Below are 19464 nucleotides of genomic sequence, written 5' to 3'. Positions count from 1 at the left end.
TCAGGTTATAGGTACGCACCTAAAGTGATTTCGAAATAAGAACAATGTAAAGGATTTTCGAAGTCTAAAACGACCATAAAAAAACTCAATCAACCAAATTTATTGACAATGATGCACAATTATCCTTAGAACACTTATGTAGAAAATTTCGACCCAAAACCTTCAACGTAATCAACACTTACTGAAATATCAATAGCAATTACTCGAATTAACATGCCGAGGTTCGCTACGTCTAACACCTAATCCCGTCCCGAACAGTAGATTAGAATAAGAACTCCAACAATCAATAACAGAAACACCCAAGAGATACAAAACGAAGAAGGAAAAGAAGAAGAAAAAGAAAAAAGAAAGAACTTAGAGAAGGAAAGAAGAGGAACGTTTTCAAATTTGTTTTAACCACCAATAAGTTTTTTGACTGTCAGTAAAAATATTTCTTAACGCATATGCTGAGACTCAAACACAGGACCAAACAGAATACAAAAGCTTAACTATTAAACCAGTAGTCTCATTCTTGTCATGGATTTACAAAGAATTAAATTTAAGTCAACGGTTCCAGCGCAGTGATTGATTAAAATTAACTAGCAAAACTTCTAAACCGCGACTCAAACTCCTAACCTCGACACATAAGCAGATCATATAACCACAGATACAGAAACTTAACTATTGCAAAATCTCACAAATAAACATTCGAAATTTTAGGGCGTTACATGAACAACAAAAATACCTTTGCACAGGACAATCAAATCACGAGTTGCGGATGTTGGGGAAAATGTTATCCACTAGACCTTCTCCTAACAAACAATAATTGAATATATAGACAAATAATCCGGGTGAAATAATTAGAAAATCAATGTTTGATAATAGAAACAAATAATAGCAAGTTAACGAAAATTCCACAATAAAACTTACGAATTTAACTCTCGATCGATGCAACAAAAAACTAGAATTCTCAATTCGGCCCAGTACAGTTACGAAAACAAGCAAAAAGAAAAAGAATAAGTAAAAGAGAGAAACGAAAAGAAAAGAAAGAAGGGAAAGAAAAGAGGAAGAAGAAGAGAACTAGCGTGAAACTAATTTTAAAATTAAATCAAAACTAACAAACTTCACTAGACAACAAAATATTTCCTTAACGCAGAGACTCGAACAAAAGACCAAAGGGTACATAAAAGCTTAACCATTGAACCAGCAAGCTCATTCTTCACACAAAATTGCACAGAATTAAACTCAAGTTAATGGTTCAAGAGTAGAGGTTAGTTTAGAATAAAATAGCAAAACTTTATACAAATGCAACTCAAACTCCTAACCTCGAACACATAAGCAGAGCACATAACCATAGAAACAGAGATTTGATTATGATAGACACCAACAGTTAAACATTTAAAATTTGGGGCATTACACTTATAATTTATCTAACTCAATAACTATTTTCTATTTCCCAAAATATTATTTATTTAATCAATTAATTAGTTTAATTAATTAAACCAAATTATTTTCTCAATCGAATTCTAATTCCGTTAAAGTCATGACAACTTTACCGTATTAAAATCTATGAGAAAATATATTTAATTATCTTATTCAACAAATCCAGAATGACTAATTAACTTAATTCTTACTTCAAACTTTAATTTGAAGAAATTCAATTAATTTCTAAGTCATCTTTTGAACTTAGTGAGAAAACGTATTTATTGCGGATAATGATACATGCGATCTATCACTCTTACTTCATCATTTTCATTCATTTCATATTATTAGTTTTACATGCAATTTGTTTTTTGTTATCTTAAGCTAGCAGAAGGTCTGATTGGACATATATAATTACGGCTCAAATAATTTGTAACTAAGTTATGGCTCTTCGCCTATTAATTACAACATTATTTAATCATTGAGTCATTCCATTAAAGTACAATAATTAAACTCTCACTTATTATATATCATTACAAAAGCCACTTATTAAGTGCTTTTCCAATGGCCATATCATGAGTGTGCTACCCTCATCGGATATCCTTAATCTCTTTGGAATAAATTTGTTTTCTTAATATGATTATATTTTATCTCATAGTAACCATTATATCTTCCTTCATGAAAATTCAATCACTAACAAATAGTAATTGAATCATTTATCTCTAAGACAAATTACTCGTGATCACGTCACTTTTCATCTATCTTGTAATGCTGATGAGAGGATATCTTTTACCCTTATTAGGCTATAAATTCTACTATTTTGGAATGATGTTACATCACACAAAAGTCATATATCCAACGTACTAGTTTTCAGTTCCTTATCTATTTGAATTCAAGCTTTCATTTACATCAAAATATATGAGTCATGTATACATAGTCCATCAGCCACTCAAGATTAATATATGTCACACTACGAATGTCACAAGTGAATAAATCCATAAACAGATCTAGGATTTATTGTACTTGAGCCCTATCTAATGTATTGTCAGTTTAGTGAGTTATATGTATGTTCTTATCTTTCGGAAGTAATATGCTCCGATAAACAAGACAAGGTATCACCCTATTCAGATTTGATAGGTGACATATTACTCTTTCAATCAAATTTTTCAATCTCAATTGAACTAAGAATGTGTTATGATTATCTACTAATATAAGTTCCGCGTAATGCTGCTTAATATTAGTTTAAACATTAGAAAATCAGTAAGTCAATATTTTCTTTCATTTTGCTTTGCGTGCAAAAAATGTTGAGGACAATATACAAAAGAGATTGTAGATTTTATTAAACCAATTTGCTAAAAAAATTACAAGTACATAAAAGAAATCACTACACTAAAGGCACTAGACTCCAACAGTCTTGAAGACCCATAAAATGGGTATCATTGATTTAAGGTCAAGTGTCAAAAATCCTTAAATCCAAATCCAAATCAAAGTTTCAAGTACATCTCAAAACTCGTTTTCAAGATCAAATCTTGACGATCCTAAAGCAAATAATATTAACCCAAAATTATATCTAGATGACCCTTGGATTAATTTTAATAAAGCAACTCTCCAAACACATTTTCAAACATTTGAAGTGTACCACATCAATCAGATACTAAATTTAAACAACTTTCTAATTGAAGCTTCATTAGAAAGGGTCGAATAATTTTTTTTACCAGCCTTCATAATCTTTTAATCAAAAGATTTTATCTTATTAAATTAAAAATGTGCCAGGAAATTAAAAATCCCCTTCAAGGATATATTATTGAAGAACGGGTTTAGATTATACATATTGGCTAAAGAAAACTATGCTCTTCAGAGTTCATTTATCATAATTTTAAAACATTTCATTAATAAAAATCACAAGTTTTGGAAGGAAGTTATAGTTTAAGTTTCTAGGTTCTTACAACCTTGCACAACAAAAAAAAAACCCATTTATTAGTTATTTTACTTATAGTTGAAAAATGTGTAAATAATTTCATGCTTATAGAAAAATCAACCTCTAACTCTCTTTCTCTGATTTGTTTCTCCATTGCTAATTAATTCTAGGAAAAAACAAAAAGCAAAAAATTTGTTCAGTTTCATGCTTAACAAGTTCATGCACTGAAGCTTTATTTCCAAAACAAAAATTTTACACTTCATTAACATATAATACAAATTAAAAAGAAAGAATGTACCTTCCTATTTCTAAGTCCATTAAGAGATGCAATGAGACTATCCTCCATCATCTTTACATGGTTTAGGTCCTCAACATTATTTGGGTTTCTCCAGTATCTATCATTACAATATCACAAATTTTATTATTAGAATATTTCACCATCTACTATATCGCGATTCATGCGTTGATATGTGCTTCAATCCTGAGATGTAACATTTGTGTACATAATCAAAATCGATTCATACAATGATCTGTACATAAATACCAACACGTGACATTTACATATACAATGAAAATAAATCCCGACAAATGACATTTATATACAAAATAAAAATTGATTTATGTATTAAATTGTGCATCAAAATCGATTTATGTATTAAATTGTGTATTAAAAAAAGAGAAAATACAATATTTTATTAATATTATTTACCTTTCTTTGTGCTCCTCGAATGAAAAATTCGACAATCTCTTAAGAATACTACTTAACCCAATGGTTTGACCATTTTTAAAAAAATTAGAAAAGAAAATTAAAAATAAAGCTAAAGTAAGGAAGATGAAACTGAAATTTTAATTGTAATAGAAAATAATAATATCAATACAAGTAACGGGAAAAAAATAGAATGAAATAATTTACTTGGAATTTTGACCAACAAAAAGGGTTGGTCTACCAGATGGGGAAGAAAATAGAAGGGCAACAACAACTTCACACAAAATATTAAGTTCTTTACCTTTCTTCAGAATTCCTATTTTACGCTTTGAATATTTTGCTTGTCTTGCTTTCAGGTCTTCCAATCTTTGGATTTTTAGTTATTTTCATCCCATCTTTATTTTTTATGTGCTTTTTTAAATTCTTTTTTTTTTGGTTTTCAAAGGAAAAACCAATGGTATTTATATATGTAAATATTAGTTGTAATCATTTATTATGTAATTATTAGGAGAATCTAAGTTTTTTTAAACTAATTAAATGCTGCATTATTTTCAAAATTTGTTAATGCATTTTCCTTGAATTCAATAACCCAAATTTTGCAAAAAAATTTTGGTTTCTTCTCTTCTTTTAATTCGATGTTTTTCACTTTCTATTTAGAGAATAAGAAAAATTGAAAATAATGTATGTGTGATGATGGGACCATATTGGGTGATTTTTTTTCTCCCTCCAACTCCCATTTCCATCCCATATTTATTTTAGGTTTATATACCTTAATATTTAATTTGATATTAGACAGATTATACGATTGAATAAATATTTGATAAATATATAGCTACTTAATAGAAAAAAAAGTTTCAAGTATTAAATTAAACATTAAAATCAAACTCAAATATAAAATTAGAATAAAAAAACTTTTACCAAATTTAACATCCTATGAAATAACATATTAACCTATTTATTATATATAATTGAACTCGATCTGCTTCGAATATGATACAACATTCAACTTCAAAATTTATTTCAAAATAATTTTTCCGGCACACAAAAAATTTTACAAAATATTTTATCATAAAATCTTCCATCCCAATAAAAATGTCACAATTCACTTTCGTTATATCAATTTTTAAAAAATTTGACAAATTACAGATTTAATGACTTATATATGATTTGAATTACTTTTTAGTCACTGAACTTCAATAAGTTATGATATAATTACTAATGTTATCAATTTGTTACATTTTGGAAACTAAGACATCAACTTTGTAACAGTAGGAGCAAACTTGTATGCAAAATCATGTTAAACTATCTTGCATGAGGAGTATAACAGTCGAGAAAAATTTAACACAAAAATATCATAAAACTTTAAGTTAGCTTTGTCTTGTAGATGTCAGGCAGCCATCAAGCCGTATCTTCTTGTGTCCCTTTCACTAAGGCTCCTATCAGGGAGTCTTGTCAGTTTAGTAAGCCATATGTATGTTTTTATCTTCTAGAAGCAATCTGCTCTGATACCCAAGATAATGTATCTCCTCATTCTATTTTAACAGGTGAGATGTTAGTCTTTCAGTCAATTTTTTCAATCTCGATTAGACTAAGAATGTGTCAAGATTATCTACTAATATAAGTCGTCTTTATGCATTACAATCCAATCGTGTAATGTTGGTTAATATTACATTAAACGATAGCTAATCAATGAGCCAATATTTGCTTTCATTTTTCTTTGCGTGCAAAAACTGTTAAGGACAATATACAAAATATATTGTAGATTTTATAAACCCAATTTATTCGAACAATTACGAGTACATTGGTTTTATTAAACCAATTTGAGGGTAATAGACACTAAAGGCACTAGATTCCAACAGTCTTGACGACCCTTAAAGTGTGTATCATTGATTCAAGATCAAGTGTCAACTATCCTTAAATCCAAATCAAAATCAAATTTTCAAGTATGTACCTCTCTAAACCCGTTTTTAAGATTAGATCTTGGCGATCCTAAAGCAAATAATATTAACCCAAAATTAAGTCTGGATGACCTTTGGATTAATTTCAATAAAGCAACTCTCCAAACATATTTTCAAACATTTGAAGTTTACCACATCATTCAAATATCAAATTTAAACAACTTTCAAATTGAAGCTTCACTAGAGAGGGTTAAAATGTTTTTTTACCAGCCTTCGTCATCTATTAATCAAAAGATGTTAGCTTATTGAATTAAAGATGAGCCAGGAAATTTAAAAGCCCCTTCAAGCACATATTATTCAAGAACAGATTTAGATGGTACATATTTGATAAAGAAAACTATACTCATATGAGTTCATTTATCATAATTTTAAAACATTGCATTAACAAAAATCACAAGTTTTGGAAGGAAGTTATAGTTTAAGTTTCCATGTTCTCATTCCCTTGCACAACAACAAACAACAACAACAACAAAACCCCATGTATTAGGTATTTTACTTATAGTTGAAAATGCATAAATAATTTCATGCTTATTGAAAACCCAACCTCTAATTCTCTCAATCTGATTTGCTGCTCCATTCCTAATTGATTCTGTCAAAAACAAAAAAAAAATTGTTCAGTTTCATGCTTAACAAGTTCATGCATTGAAGCTTTATTTTCAGAACCAAAATTTTACACTTCATTAACATATTCTACATATTAAAAAAAAAAGAATGTACCTTCCTGCTTCTGAGTCCATTAAGAGATATAGTGAGATGATCCTCCATCATCTTTATTTGGTTTAGGTCCTCAACATTATTTGGGTTTCTCCGGTCACTATCATTACAATATCACAAATTTTATTATTAGAATATTTCATCATCTATTATATCGCGATTCATGTGTTGATATGTACTTAAATCCTGACATGTAACATTTGTGTACATAATTAAAATCGATTCATACAATGATCTGCACATAAATATCAACATGTGACATTTATATAAACAATCAAAATAAATCCCAACAAATGACATTTATATACAGAATCAAAATCGATTTATGTATTAAATTGTGCATCAATCTCGGCACTTGACACTTACATAGAGAATCAAAATAAACCTAGACACATTATATTTCTATACACAATCACAATAATTTCCAACACGTGATATTTTCCCACACAATCAAAATCATTTTATGCATCACTCTAAGCGTAAATCAGATTTGTTAATGCTTTTTTGTTGAATTCAATAACCCAAATTTTCCCAAAAATTTTCGGTTTCTTCTCTTTTTGTATTTTAATGTTTTTCACTTTCCATTTAGAGAATAAGAAAATTGAAAATAACGTGCATGCGATGATGGGACCACATTGGCTGATTTTTATTTTCTCCCTCCAACTCCCATTTCTATCCCATATTTATTTTAGGTTTATATACCTTAATATTTAATTTGATATTAGACCAGATTATACAATTGAATAAATATTTGATAAATATATAGCTACTTAATAGAAAAAAATTCAAGTATTAAATTAAACATTAAAATCAAACTCAAATATCAAATTAGAATAAAAAACTTGTACCAAATATAACATCCTATGAAATAACATATTAACCTATTTACTTTATATATTTGAACTCGAACTGCATCGAATATGATACAACATTAAACTTCAAAATTGATTTCAAAATAAATTTTCCGGCACTCTTAATATTTTACAAAATATTTTATGTTAAACTCTTCCATCCCAATAAAAATGTCACAATTCACTTTTGTAATATCATTTTCTAAAAAATTGGATAAATTACAGATTTAATGACTTTTATATAATTTGAAGTACCACTCCGAACCCATTTTCAAGATCAGATCTTGGCGATCCTAAATCAAATAATATTAACCCAAAATTCGGTCTGGATGACGTTTGGATTAATTTCAATAAAGAAACTCTCCGAACATATTTTCAAACATTTGATATTTACCGCATCATTCCAATATCAAATTTAAACAACTTTTGAATTGAAGCTTCACTAGAGAGTTTGAATTTTTTTTACCAGCCTTCGTCATCCATTAATCGAAAGATGTTAGCTTATTGAATTAAAGATGAGCCAGGAAATTTAAAATCCCCTTCAAGGAGATATTATTCAAGAACAGATTTAGATGGTACCTATTTGATAAATAATACTGTACTCTTATGAGTTTATTTATACTAATTTTAAAACATTTCATTAACAAAAATCACAAGTTTTGGAAAGAAGTCATAGTTTAAGTTTCTAGATTCTCATTCCCCTGCACAACAACAAAAAACAACAACAACAACAACAACAAAAACCCCATGTATTAGTTATTTTACTTCTAGTTGAAAATGCATAAATAATTTCATGCTTATTGAAAGCCCAACCTCTGATTCTCTTTCTCTGATTTGCTGCTCCATTGCTAATTGATTCTGTGAAAAACAAAAAAAAATTGTTCAATTTCATGCTTAACAAGATCATGCATTGAAACTTTATTTTCAGAACAAAAACTTTACACTTCATTAACGTATAATACATATGAAAAAGAAATAATGTACCTTCCTACTTCTGAGTCCATTAATAGATGCAATGAGATGATCCTCCATCATCTTTATTTGGTTTAGGTCCTCGACATTATTTGGGTTTCTCCAGTCTCTATCATTACAATATCACAAATTTTATAATATTTCATCATCTATTATATCGCAATTCATGTGTTGATATGTGCTTAAATCTTGACAATTAACATTTGTGTGCATAATTAAAATCGATTCATACAATGATCTGCACATAAATATTAACACGTGAAATTTAAATATACAATCAAAATAAATCCCGACAAATGACATTTATATACAGAATCAAAATCGATTTATGCATTAAATTGTGCATCAATTCTCGACACTTGACATTTACTTAGAGAATCAAAATAAACCAAGACATGTGATATTTATATACAAAATCACAATAATTTTCAACACGTGATATTTTCACACACAATCAAAATCATTTTATGCACCAATCTAAGCGTAAATCTTGACACGTGACATTTGCATACACAATCAAAATTAATTAATATGTTGATCCATGCATAGATCTCGACAAATAACATTTACGTGGAAAGCCAAAATAAATCTCAAGACGTGACATTCACATACACAAATCAAAATCTTTAAATACTAGAATATTTCAAACCTTAGTGATACGGGGGTTGCGCGCGGACCAAGATCAAGTTGCCAAGTCACGGGAAACTCCTACGAAAACCCTAAACAATCAGTTCTGAAACGAAACAGAAAATTAAAAGATTAGAACTTTGAATTTCCAGATCTGAAATAAAATCCCCAAATCAGCGAAGAATCAAATCGAGAATAGAAATAAGTGTTAATAAGGGTTCTTGAAACCCTAAAGGAGATTGCGATTCTGCCCAATTGAACACCAAGATAGTTTTCCCCAAATTTCGGCAATCTAATTTCACCCAAAAAGAGTAAGGATGAATCGGCAAGAACCCTAGAAATTGGGGATTTTTGGCTGATTCTTTAAGACAGAAAAAAGACTGGAAACACAATAAGAACAGCAAATAAATTAGATAAAGATTCAGCACAAGCAGAAATAAAGAAAGAATTGACAGCAAGAAATTAAAAGATAAGTCCTGAGAAGCCTTGAAATCCCGGAAGATCTCACAACTCCCTTCAAACGGCTCTAATCTCCCCTCCAAAGAATATCAATGGCAAGAAGAAGGCTGAAGATGGCTCCCACAATCAAAAGATTGTTAAAACAACTGCTAAAGAAAACCCAAGAGAGAATTCTTGGAGAAAAACTCAAAGAGAATTCTGCACTTAAACAAATCTGAAATTTTTGATATAATTGAGAAGTTAATAACAAGGTGGCCGGCCAAGCCTTTATATAGGCCTCTCAAGTGTTTTCCTAATCTAATTAGAAAACTAAAATAAAAAAACTCCTAATTATTTTAATATGGAAATTCGACCAAGGGTCTTTATTTGAGACTCTTGAACTGAATATTTACATAAAAATTTAAACTAAGTAAAATAAATAAATATAAAACTTTACAACTTGGGCCACTTTGACAATTTGGCCTGATTTTCGACTAAGTATGGGTGGATTTCTTAATTGGGCTTGGAATCTTTTTATTGGGCCTTGCCTTCAAGAATTTAGGATTGTGATCCATCTCCTACCGAAATTGAATTGTTGATGCTCGTAACGGAGATCCAATGCGTTTTGGCTGCAAGATTTGGTTTCTTGGACCAAGATTCCCAAGATTTGAAATCTTGATTTTCCCGTTCTTTCGTGTACGCATCTAAGGCCTTGCTAACAAACTCCTGAATGGTCTCATTTAGTTTGGAACGCATTTGTCGGGCCTTTGATCTCGTATCACTTAGTATCTTGCTCTTTTCCACAAGTTTATCCTTTATCTCTTACAGCTCATCTTTGTATAACTAGAGCAAAATAGAATAAAATGAAATAAAAAATTCGGATCTGAAAACCAATAAGAAAGAAAAAAAAGAATCATTATTTTTCAAGTTTAGGAAACACATTTACCTTGAGGGTATCAGCATTTGTGTCATGGGACAAGCTTAATGGATTAAATTCTGACTCCGAATTTTCATAAATTTTCTTCAACATCTTCATTTTTAAAAATTAATTTTAATTGTTAAAAAATAAATTTTTAATTTTTAATTTTAAAAAATTACTAAATCAGTGTTGGAACATACCTCTAATGTAGAGGCCCTCCTGGTGACAAAAAATTAGCTATTGATTTTTTTAAAAGAAAAAATACAATATTTTACAAATATTATTTACCTTTCCGTGCGCTCCTCGAATGACAAATTCAACAGTCTCTTAAGAATACTACTTAACCCACTGGTTTGACCATTTTTAAAAAAATTAGAAAAGGAAATTAAAAATAAAGATAAAATAAGGAAGATGGAACTTAAATTTTAATTGTGAAAGAAAATAATAATATCAATACAGATAACAGATAAAAATTAGAATGAAGTAATTTACTTGGAATTTTTACCAACAAAAAGAGTTGGTCTACCAGATGGTGAAGAAAATAGAAGGGCAAGATCAACTTCACACAGTATATTAAGTTCTTTAGCTTTCTTCAGAATTCCTGTTTTACGCTTTGAATATTTTGCTTGTCTTGCTTTCAGGTCTTCCAATCTTTGGATTTTTAGTTTTTTTTCCCATCTCTCTTTTCTATGTGCTTTTTTAAATTCTTTTTTCTGGTTTTCAAAGGAAAAACCAATGGTATTTATATATGTAAATATGAGTTGTAATCATTTATTATGTAATTACTAGGAGAATCTAAGCTTATTTAAACCAATTAAATGCCACATTATTTTCCAGATTTGTTAATGCTTTTTTGTTGAATTCAATAACCCAAATTTTCCCAAAAATATTCGGGTTCTTCTCTTTTTGTACTTTGATGTTTTTCACTTTCCATTTATAGAATAAGAAAATTGAAAATAACGTATGTGCGATGATGGGACCACATTGGCTGATTTATTTTTCTCCCTCCAACTCCCATTTCCATCCCATATTTATTTTAGGTTTCTATACCTTAATATTTAATTTGATATTAGACCAGATTATACGATTGAATAAATATTTGATAAATATATAGCTACTTAATAGAAAAAAAATTCAAGAATTAAATTAAACATTAAAATCAAACTCAAATATCAAATTAGAATAAAAAAACTTGTACCAAATATAACATCCTATGAAATAACATATTAACCTAATTGTTTTACATATTTGAACTCAATCTGGTTCGAATATGATACAACATTCAACTTCAAAATTTATTTCAAAATAATTTTTCTGGCACACTTAAAATTTTACAAAATATTTTATGCTAAACTCTTCCATCCCAATAAAATTGTCACAATTCACTTTTCTTATATCATTTTCTAAAAAATTGGATAAATTACAGATTTAATGACTTTTATATGATTTGAATTACTTTTTAGTCACTAAACTTCAATAAGTTATGATATGATTACTAATGTTATCAATTGGTTACGTTTTGGAAACTAAGACGTCAACTTTGTAACAGTAAATTGCGTGACACGTTATGTCACCATTTCAAGAAACAAACTTGTATGCAAAATCATGTTAAAGTATCCGGCATGAAGAATATAACAGTCGAGAAAAATTTAACACAATAATATCAAAAAATTTTATGTTATCTTTATGTCTCGTAGATGTTGGGCAGCCATCGAGCCGTATCTTCTTGCATCCCTTTCACTAAGGTTCCCATCAGGGAGTCTTGTCAGCTCAGTAAGCCACATATATGTATTTATCTTCTGGAAGTAATCTTCTTTGATACTCAAGAAAAGGTATCTACGCACTGTAATTTGACAAGTGTCATATTAGTCTTTCAATCGATTTTTTCAATCTCGATTAGACTAAGCATGTGTTAAGATTATCCACTAATATAAGTTGTCTTTATGCATTACAATCCAATCGCGTAATGCTGCTTAATGTTACTTTAAACGATAGATAACCAGTGATTCAATATTTTCTTTCATTTTATTTTACGTGCAAAATCCGTTGAGGACAATATATAAAATAGATTGTACATTTTATAAACCCAATGTATTCGAAAAATTACGAGTACATTGGTTTTACTAAACCAATTTGAGGCTAATATACACTAAAGGCACTAGATTCCAACAGTCATGACGACGCTTAAAGTGTGTATCATAGATTCTATATCAAGTGTCAAAGATCCTTAAATCCATATCCAAATCAAATTTTCAAGTAAGTTGTAACACCCCGAACCCGAAACCGACACCGGAGTCGAACACGAGGTGTTATCTGGCTTTAACCCCTTACAAAATTTATTTTCCAGACACTGCCCAATCTGTGTACTAGCCGCTTTAAAAATCATATCTTGAGTTTCGTAACTCAAAAATCAGTTTCGTAATTTTTCCCAGAAACTAGACTCATGTGCCCATCTATGTACTTTTTTCTAGAATTTTTGGTTGGGCCAATTAGTACAGTTTATTAGTCAAATTCCCCCAAGTTGCAGGTGTCGACTACACTGACCTTTGCCCATTACGACTGGGATATCTCCCTGCACGGGGCTTCAATACTGTTGCCGTTTGTTTCTATGAAAACTAGACTCAGAGAGGAATCTGTACATATATGGTACGACCCCTAATTATCTCTGGTTAATTTATAATGAATTTCCAAAGTCGGAGCAGGGAATCCAGAAACCGTTCTGGCCCTGTCCCACAAAAATCTGATTATCTATTAATATACTGCCCATATGATCATTTCGTTACTTCCTCATGAAAGCAGACTCATCGAGCTTCGATTACATAATTTATTCATCAATTAATTCCACTCCTACTATTTTTAGTGATTTTTCAATCTCATGACACTGCTGCTGCCAGCATCTGTTACGAAAGTAACTATGTCCATTTCATGCCTACCCTTGATCCAACTCAATCGAACATTCGTGCCATTTTCGCATGGCTTAAAGTTTACATGCCATAATTCAAACACAACGTACTAGCTTATACATGCCAAAATGATCTTCTAAGCACACTAAGAAGAAAGTACCAAAACTTGCTATCCGGTGTGATGACTTCAATGACGGCCCGACCCCGCAAAAATAGATGAGTCCAAGCAACCTATAGTGGGTGACAAGGAAACATCGAGTGAGTTTATAACTCAGTAAGTCATAAGCAATGCACTACCATCTATCAACGACATTATCACAAGAGGAAACAAAATGGAACGAGACAATTTACTCCATCCATACCGAACCATACCATAGTTCCTCCAACTTATCAATTCAATTTCATATCAATTCATGCATTCACATTCTATATACTCATCAATAGGACATTGAAGCAATTTCGTAAATCGATTTATTTTCGTTACAACCAAACGACTATACGGCCTTTCACCCATCCTACGATAAATTTTATGTACGTGACTTCAAGTATATTTGTCACATAGGTTCGAACTTACCGAGCTCAACACCAAGTATAAGCATAGCACATAATAGCCATGTACTCAAAACACTTACCCGATCCGCTGTCCGCGATCGACTCAATAGTGTCGCACACATAGTGTCCGTAATGATTCACGAATATTTATTGAGCCCGCACACTCAGTGCTATATAATCAACTCGCACACTTAGTGCTACATAATCAAATCGCACACTTAGTGCCACATAGTCCATCTCGCACACTTAGTGCCGCATGGTCAATTCGCACACTTAGTGCATCATATCCATTTCGCACACTTAGTGCAACATAGTCGAATCGCACACTTAGTGCTGTACAATTTAATCCCGCGCACTTAGCGCCAATCTCATGGTCATAAATGGTTATCCCGCACGTTTAGTGCCGAGATCAACAACTCAGTACATCTTACCTCTTTTCATTCATTCAACAATTTCATCATCACATACGTACATGCATATATATATATGTATATTTATTCATTCCAATCAGCATCAATACATACACATTATGACCATTTAAAATAACACCCACTACATGCTTAATGACTTACCTCGTGTTGGGTAAGACGGTTCCAACTCGGCTACTCGATAACCTTTTCTTTGCCTTTGCTCGATTCACCTCCTTTAGCTCCTTGAGCTATATCAATAATTTAACTAGTTTAACCACCTTGCTAAATATTTACAATCCAATCTCACATGTATATGTATGTTAGTATATTCGGCTAATAATCTCATGCAACTACCAAAGCCGAATCAACTAAATATACTTATGTATATACACATATATCATCATCGAAATCACCTAAGCTTAGACATCGATTTTTAATTTCAAGTAAGTTGCCGAATGCAACCTTACTAAATTCTCATGGATTCAATATACCATTACCATGAAATCAACAACCAAATTCATAGACAATTTAGGAAAATCACATTACAAATCTCATATTCAAGCAAAGACCATGGCCGAAATGCACATATGACCTCATAACAAAAATATTGAACCTTTGGTTGCCCAATTAGCTTAACATCCATCAAATTTTAAATCAAGAAACTCACCTCATCTATAATCAACCCTCAATGCCCTAAAGCATCAAAAACAACATCAAAAAAATACAACCATCCATGGCCGAATGTCATAGCCGAATTGTTTTAACCATGAGTAACATAACAAGCATAGATCGTGTTTATGGATATACCGTGGCCGATTCAAGCTAATCACCTCCAAAATCATCAACCATTTTCGTTGCATATAACATATATAAACATGAATAAGTTTCATATAATCTCTTAATACATTAATTTCTTTCATCAACAACCTTTTGTTTTCTTGATCCATCAAAACTTAAAGGTAAGAAAGAATCAAGTTCTTCTCACACATACCATAACCGAAAGCTCCATCCAACACTTTCTCATGACCGATTGCTCATGTTATCAACAAGATTCAAGGTTTGAACATGGGCTATTTAAAACATGCATGCATCTCTAAGACAACATTAAACATACCTTGGTCTAAAGGACCACCTTGGCCGAATCTTGTTTCCCCTTCTTCCTCTAGTTAGAACAATTGCAAAAGAAAGAAAATATGAACACTCCTTCTTCCCTCCTTGTTAAGCATTCAAACTCCCTCATTTTTCATGCCACAACATCAAACACTCTCCCTAGGCAAGCAATTGCCGAATCTCCCCCCCCCAAGTTCTTTTCTCCCCTTCTTTTTCTTGGTTTTTCGGCTAGGTGATGGCAAGTATGACACCCTTTTTTTTTGTTCCCTTTTCTATTATTAATCCCATCATTTGTTCACCAAAGAAACATTTTAAATTAGAATGAGTGGAGCATTATCACTCCTTGGCCGGCCACCCATCATCTTTTGGGCAATTTGACATGCAAAACCACTCTTTTTGGTACATGCACTAATTGACCATTTGAATTAGACTATCGTATTTTTACAATGTCTCAAATTGATCCCAATTAATAATTTCTCATGCAATTGGTAAAATTAGGGAGTGAAACTTCCACATACTCATGTTCACACATAATAAGCATAGAATATAGCAAGTAATTATTTTTACGACTCGGTCTTGTGGTCCCGAAACCACTTCCCGACTAGGGTAAATTTTGGGCTGTCACATAAGTACCACTCCGAACCCACTTTCAAGATCAGATCTTGGCGATCCTAAAGCAAATAATATTAACCCAAAATTCAGTCTGGAATACCTTTGGATTAATTTCAATAAAGTAACTCTCCGAACATATTTTCAAACATTTGATGTTTACCGCATCATTCCAATATCAAATTTAAACAACTTTCGAATTGAAGCTTTACTAGAGAGTGTCAATTTTTTTTACCAGCCTTCGTCATCTATTAATCGAAATATGTTAGCTTATTGAATTAAAGATGACCAGGAAATTTAAAAGCCCCTTCAAGGAGATATTATTCAAGAACAGGTTTAGATGGTACCAATATGATATATAATGCTATACTCTTATGAGTTCACTTATACTAATTTTAAAACATTGCATTAACAAAAATCACAAGTTTTGGACGGACGTCATAGTTTAAGTTCCTAGGTTCTCATTCCCCTGCACAACAATAAAAAACAACAACAACAACAACAAAAAAAACCCCATGTATTAGGTATTTTACTTATAGTTGAAAATGCATAAATAATTTCATGCTTATTGAAAGCTCAACCTCTGATTCTCTTTCTTTGATTTGCTGCTCGATTGTAAATTGATTCTGAGAAAAATAAAAAAAATTGTTTAGTTTCATGCTTAACAATTTCATGCATTGAAAATTTATTTTCAGAACAAAAACTTTACACTTCATTAACATATAATACGTATGGAAAAGAAATAATGTACCTTCCTACTTCTGAGTCCATCAAGAGATGCAATGAGATGATCCTCCATCATCTTTATTTGGTTTATGTCCTCGACATTATTTGGGTTTCTCCAGTCTCTATCATTACAATATCACAAATTTTATTATTAGAATATTTCATCATCTATTAAATCGCGATTCATGTGTTGATATGTGCTTAAATCTTGACAATTAACATTTGTGTGCATAATTAAAATCGATTCATACAATGATCTGCACATAAATATTAACACGTGACATTTACATATACAATCAAAATAAATCCCGACAAATGACATTTATATACAGAATAAAAAATGATTTATGCATTAAATTGTGCATCAATTCTCGACACTTGACATTTACATAGAGAATCAGGATAAACCTAGACATGTGATATTTATATACAAAATCACAATAATTTTCAACACGTGATATTTTCGCACACAATCAAAATCATTTTATGCACCAATCTAAGCGTAAATCTTGACACGTGACGTTTGCATACAGAATCAAAATTAATTAATATGTTGATCCATGCATAGGTCTAGACATATAACATCTACGTGGAGAGCCAAAATAAATCTCATGACGTGACATTCACATACAAAAATCAAAATCTTTAAATACTAGAATATTTCAAACCTTAGTATCTTGCTCTTTTCCACAAGTATATGCTTTAGCTCTTGCAGCTCATCTTTGTATAACTAGAGCAAAATAGAATAAAATAAAATAAAAAATTCAGATCTGAAAACCAATAAAAAAGAAAAAAAAGAATCATTATTTTTCAAGTTTAGGAAACCCATTTACCTTGAGGGTATCAGCATTTGTGTCATAGGACAAGCTTAATGGATCAAACTCTGACTCCGAATTTTCATAAATTTTCTTCAACATCTTTATTTTTAAAAATTAATTTTAATTGTTAAAAAATAAATTTTTTATTTTTAATTTTAAAAAATCGATAAATCAGTGTTGGAACATACCTCTATTGTATAGGCCCTCCTGGTGAAAAAAAAATTAGCTATTGATTTTTTTTAAAAAAGAAAAAATACAATATTTTATAAACATTATTTACCTTTCCTCGCGCTCCTCGAATGACAAATTCGACAGTCTCTTAAGAATACTACTTAACCCTCTGGTTTGACCATTTTAAAAAAATTAGAAAAGGAAATTAAAAATAAAGATAAAATAAAGAAGATGGAACTAAAATTTTAATTGTAAAAGAAAATAATAATATCAACAACAGATAATGGATAAAAATTAGAATGAAGTAATTTACTTGGAATTTTTACCAACAAAAAGAGTTGGTCTACCAGATGGTGAAGAAAATAGAAGGGCAACATCAACTTCACACAATATATTAAGTTCTTTAGCTTTCTTCAAAATTCCTATTTTACGCTTTGAATATTTTGCTTGTCTTGCTTTCAGGTCTTCCAATCTTTGGATTTTTAGTTTTTTTCTTCCCATCTCTCTCTTCTATGTGCGTTTTTAAATTCTTTTTTCTGGCTTTCAAAGGAAAAACCAATGGTATTTATATATGTAAATATGAGTTGTAATCATTTATTATGTAATTATTAGGAGAATCTAAGCTTATTTAAACCAATTAAATGCCACATTATTTTCCAGATTTGTTAATGCTTTTTTGTTGAATTCAATAACCCAAATTTTTCCATAAATATCTGGGTACTTCTCTTTTTGTACTTTGATGTTTTTCACTTTCCATTTAGAGAATAAGAAAATTTAAAATAACGTGCGTGCGAAGATGGCACCACATTGGCTGATTTTTTTTCTCCCTCCAACTCCCATTTCCATCCAATATTTATTTTAGGTTTCTATACCTTAATATTTAATTTGATATTAGACCAGATTATACGATTGAATAACTATTTGAGAAATATATAGCTACTTAATAGAAAAAAAAATTCAAATATTAAATTAAACATTAAAATCAAACTCAAATATCAAATTAGAATAAAAAAAACTTGTACCAAATATAACATCCTATGAAATAACATATTAACCTAATTATTTTATATATTTGAACTCGATTTGCTTCGAATATGATACAACATTCAACTTCAAAATTTATTTCAAAATAATTTTTCCGGCACACTTAAAATTTTACAAAATATTTTATGCTAAACTCTTCCATTCCAACAAAAAATGTCACAATTCACTTTTGTTATATCATTTTCTAAAAAATTGGATAAATTACAGATTTAATGACTTTTATATGATTTGAATTACTTTTTAGTCACTGAACTTCAATAAGTTATGATATGATTACTAATGTTATCAATTTGTTACGTTTTGGAAACTAAGACATCAACTTTGTAACAGTAAATTGTGTGACACGTTATGTCACCATTTCAAGAAACAAACTTGTATGCAAAATCATGTTAAAGTATCCCGCATGAGGAATATAACTGTCGAGAAAAATTTAACACAATAATATCAAAAAAGTTTATGTTATCTTTATGTCTCGTAGATGTTGGGCAGCCATCGAGCCGTATCTTCTTGCATCCCTTTCGCTTAGGTTCCCATCAGGGAGTCTTGTCAGCTCAGTAAGCCACATATATGTTTTTATCTTCTGGAAGTAATCTTCTTTGATACTCAAGAAAAGGTAT

The 19464-nt window shown here is 30.4% G+C and overlaps 1 protein-coding gene and 1 pseudogene across 1 annotated transcript; both read right to left on the bottom strand.

The window, feature by feature from the left end:
- Window positions 1-8225: 8225 nt before the first annotated feature.
- On the bottom strand, window positions 8226-11271 carry LOC121216092 (agamous-like MADS-box protein AGL65; annotated as a pseudogene).
- Window positions 11272-16803: 5532 nt separating this feature from the next.
- Window positions 16804-18305, bottom strand: LOC121216404 (agamous-like MADS-box protein AGL65). Its single transcript, XM_041092077.1, has 6 exons — window positions 18117-18305; window positions 17913-17972; window positions 17821-17839; window positions 17648-17731; window positions 17483-17544; window positions 16804-16936 (listed from the first exon to the last, which is right to left on the bottom strand). The coding sequence occupies exons 1-6, from the start codon at window positions 18302-18304 to the stop codon at window positions 16804-16806; spliced, it is 546 nt and encodes a 181-aa protein (XP_040948011.1). The 5' UTR covers window position 18305.
- Window positions 18306-19464: the final 1159 nt, after the last annotated feature.

This window comes from Gossypium hirsutum, chromosome D04 (genome assembly GCF_007990345.1).
Source record: "Gossypium hirsutum isolate 1008001.06 chromosome D04, Gossypium_hirsutum_v2.1, whole genome shotgun sequence".
Lineage (NCBI taxonomy): Eukaryota > Viridiplantae > Streptophyta > Magnoliopsida > Malvales > Malvaceae > Gossypium > Gossypium hirsutum.
This window is presented reverse-complemented; position numbering and strand designations above follow the sequence as displayed.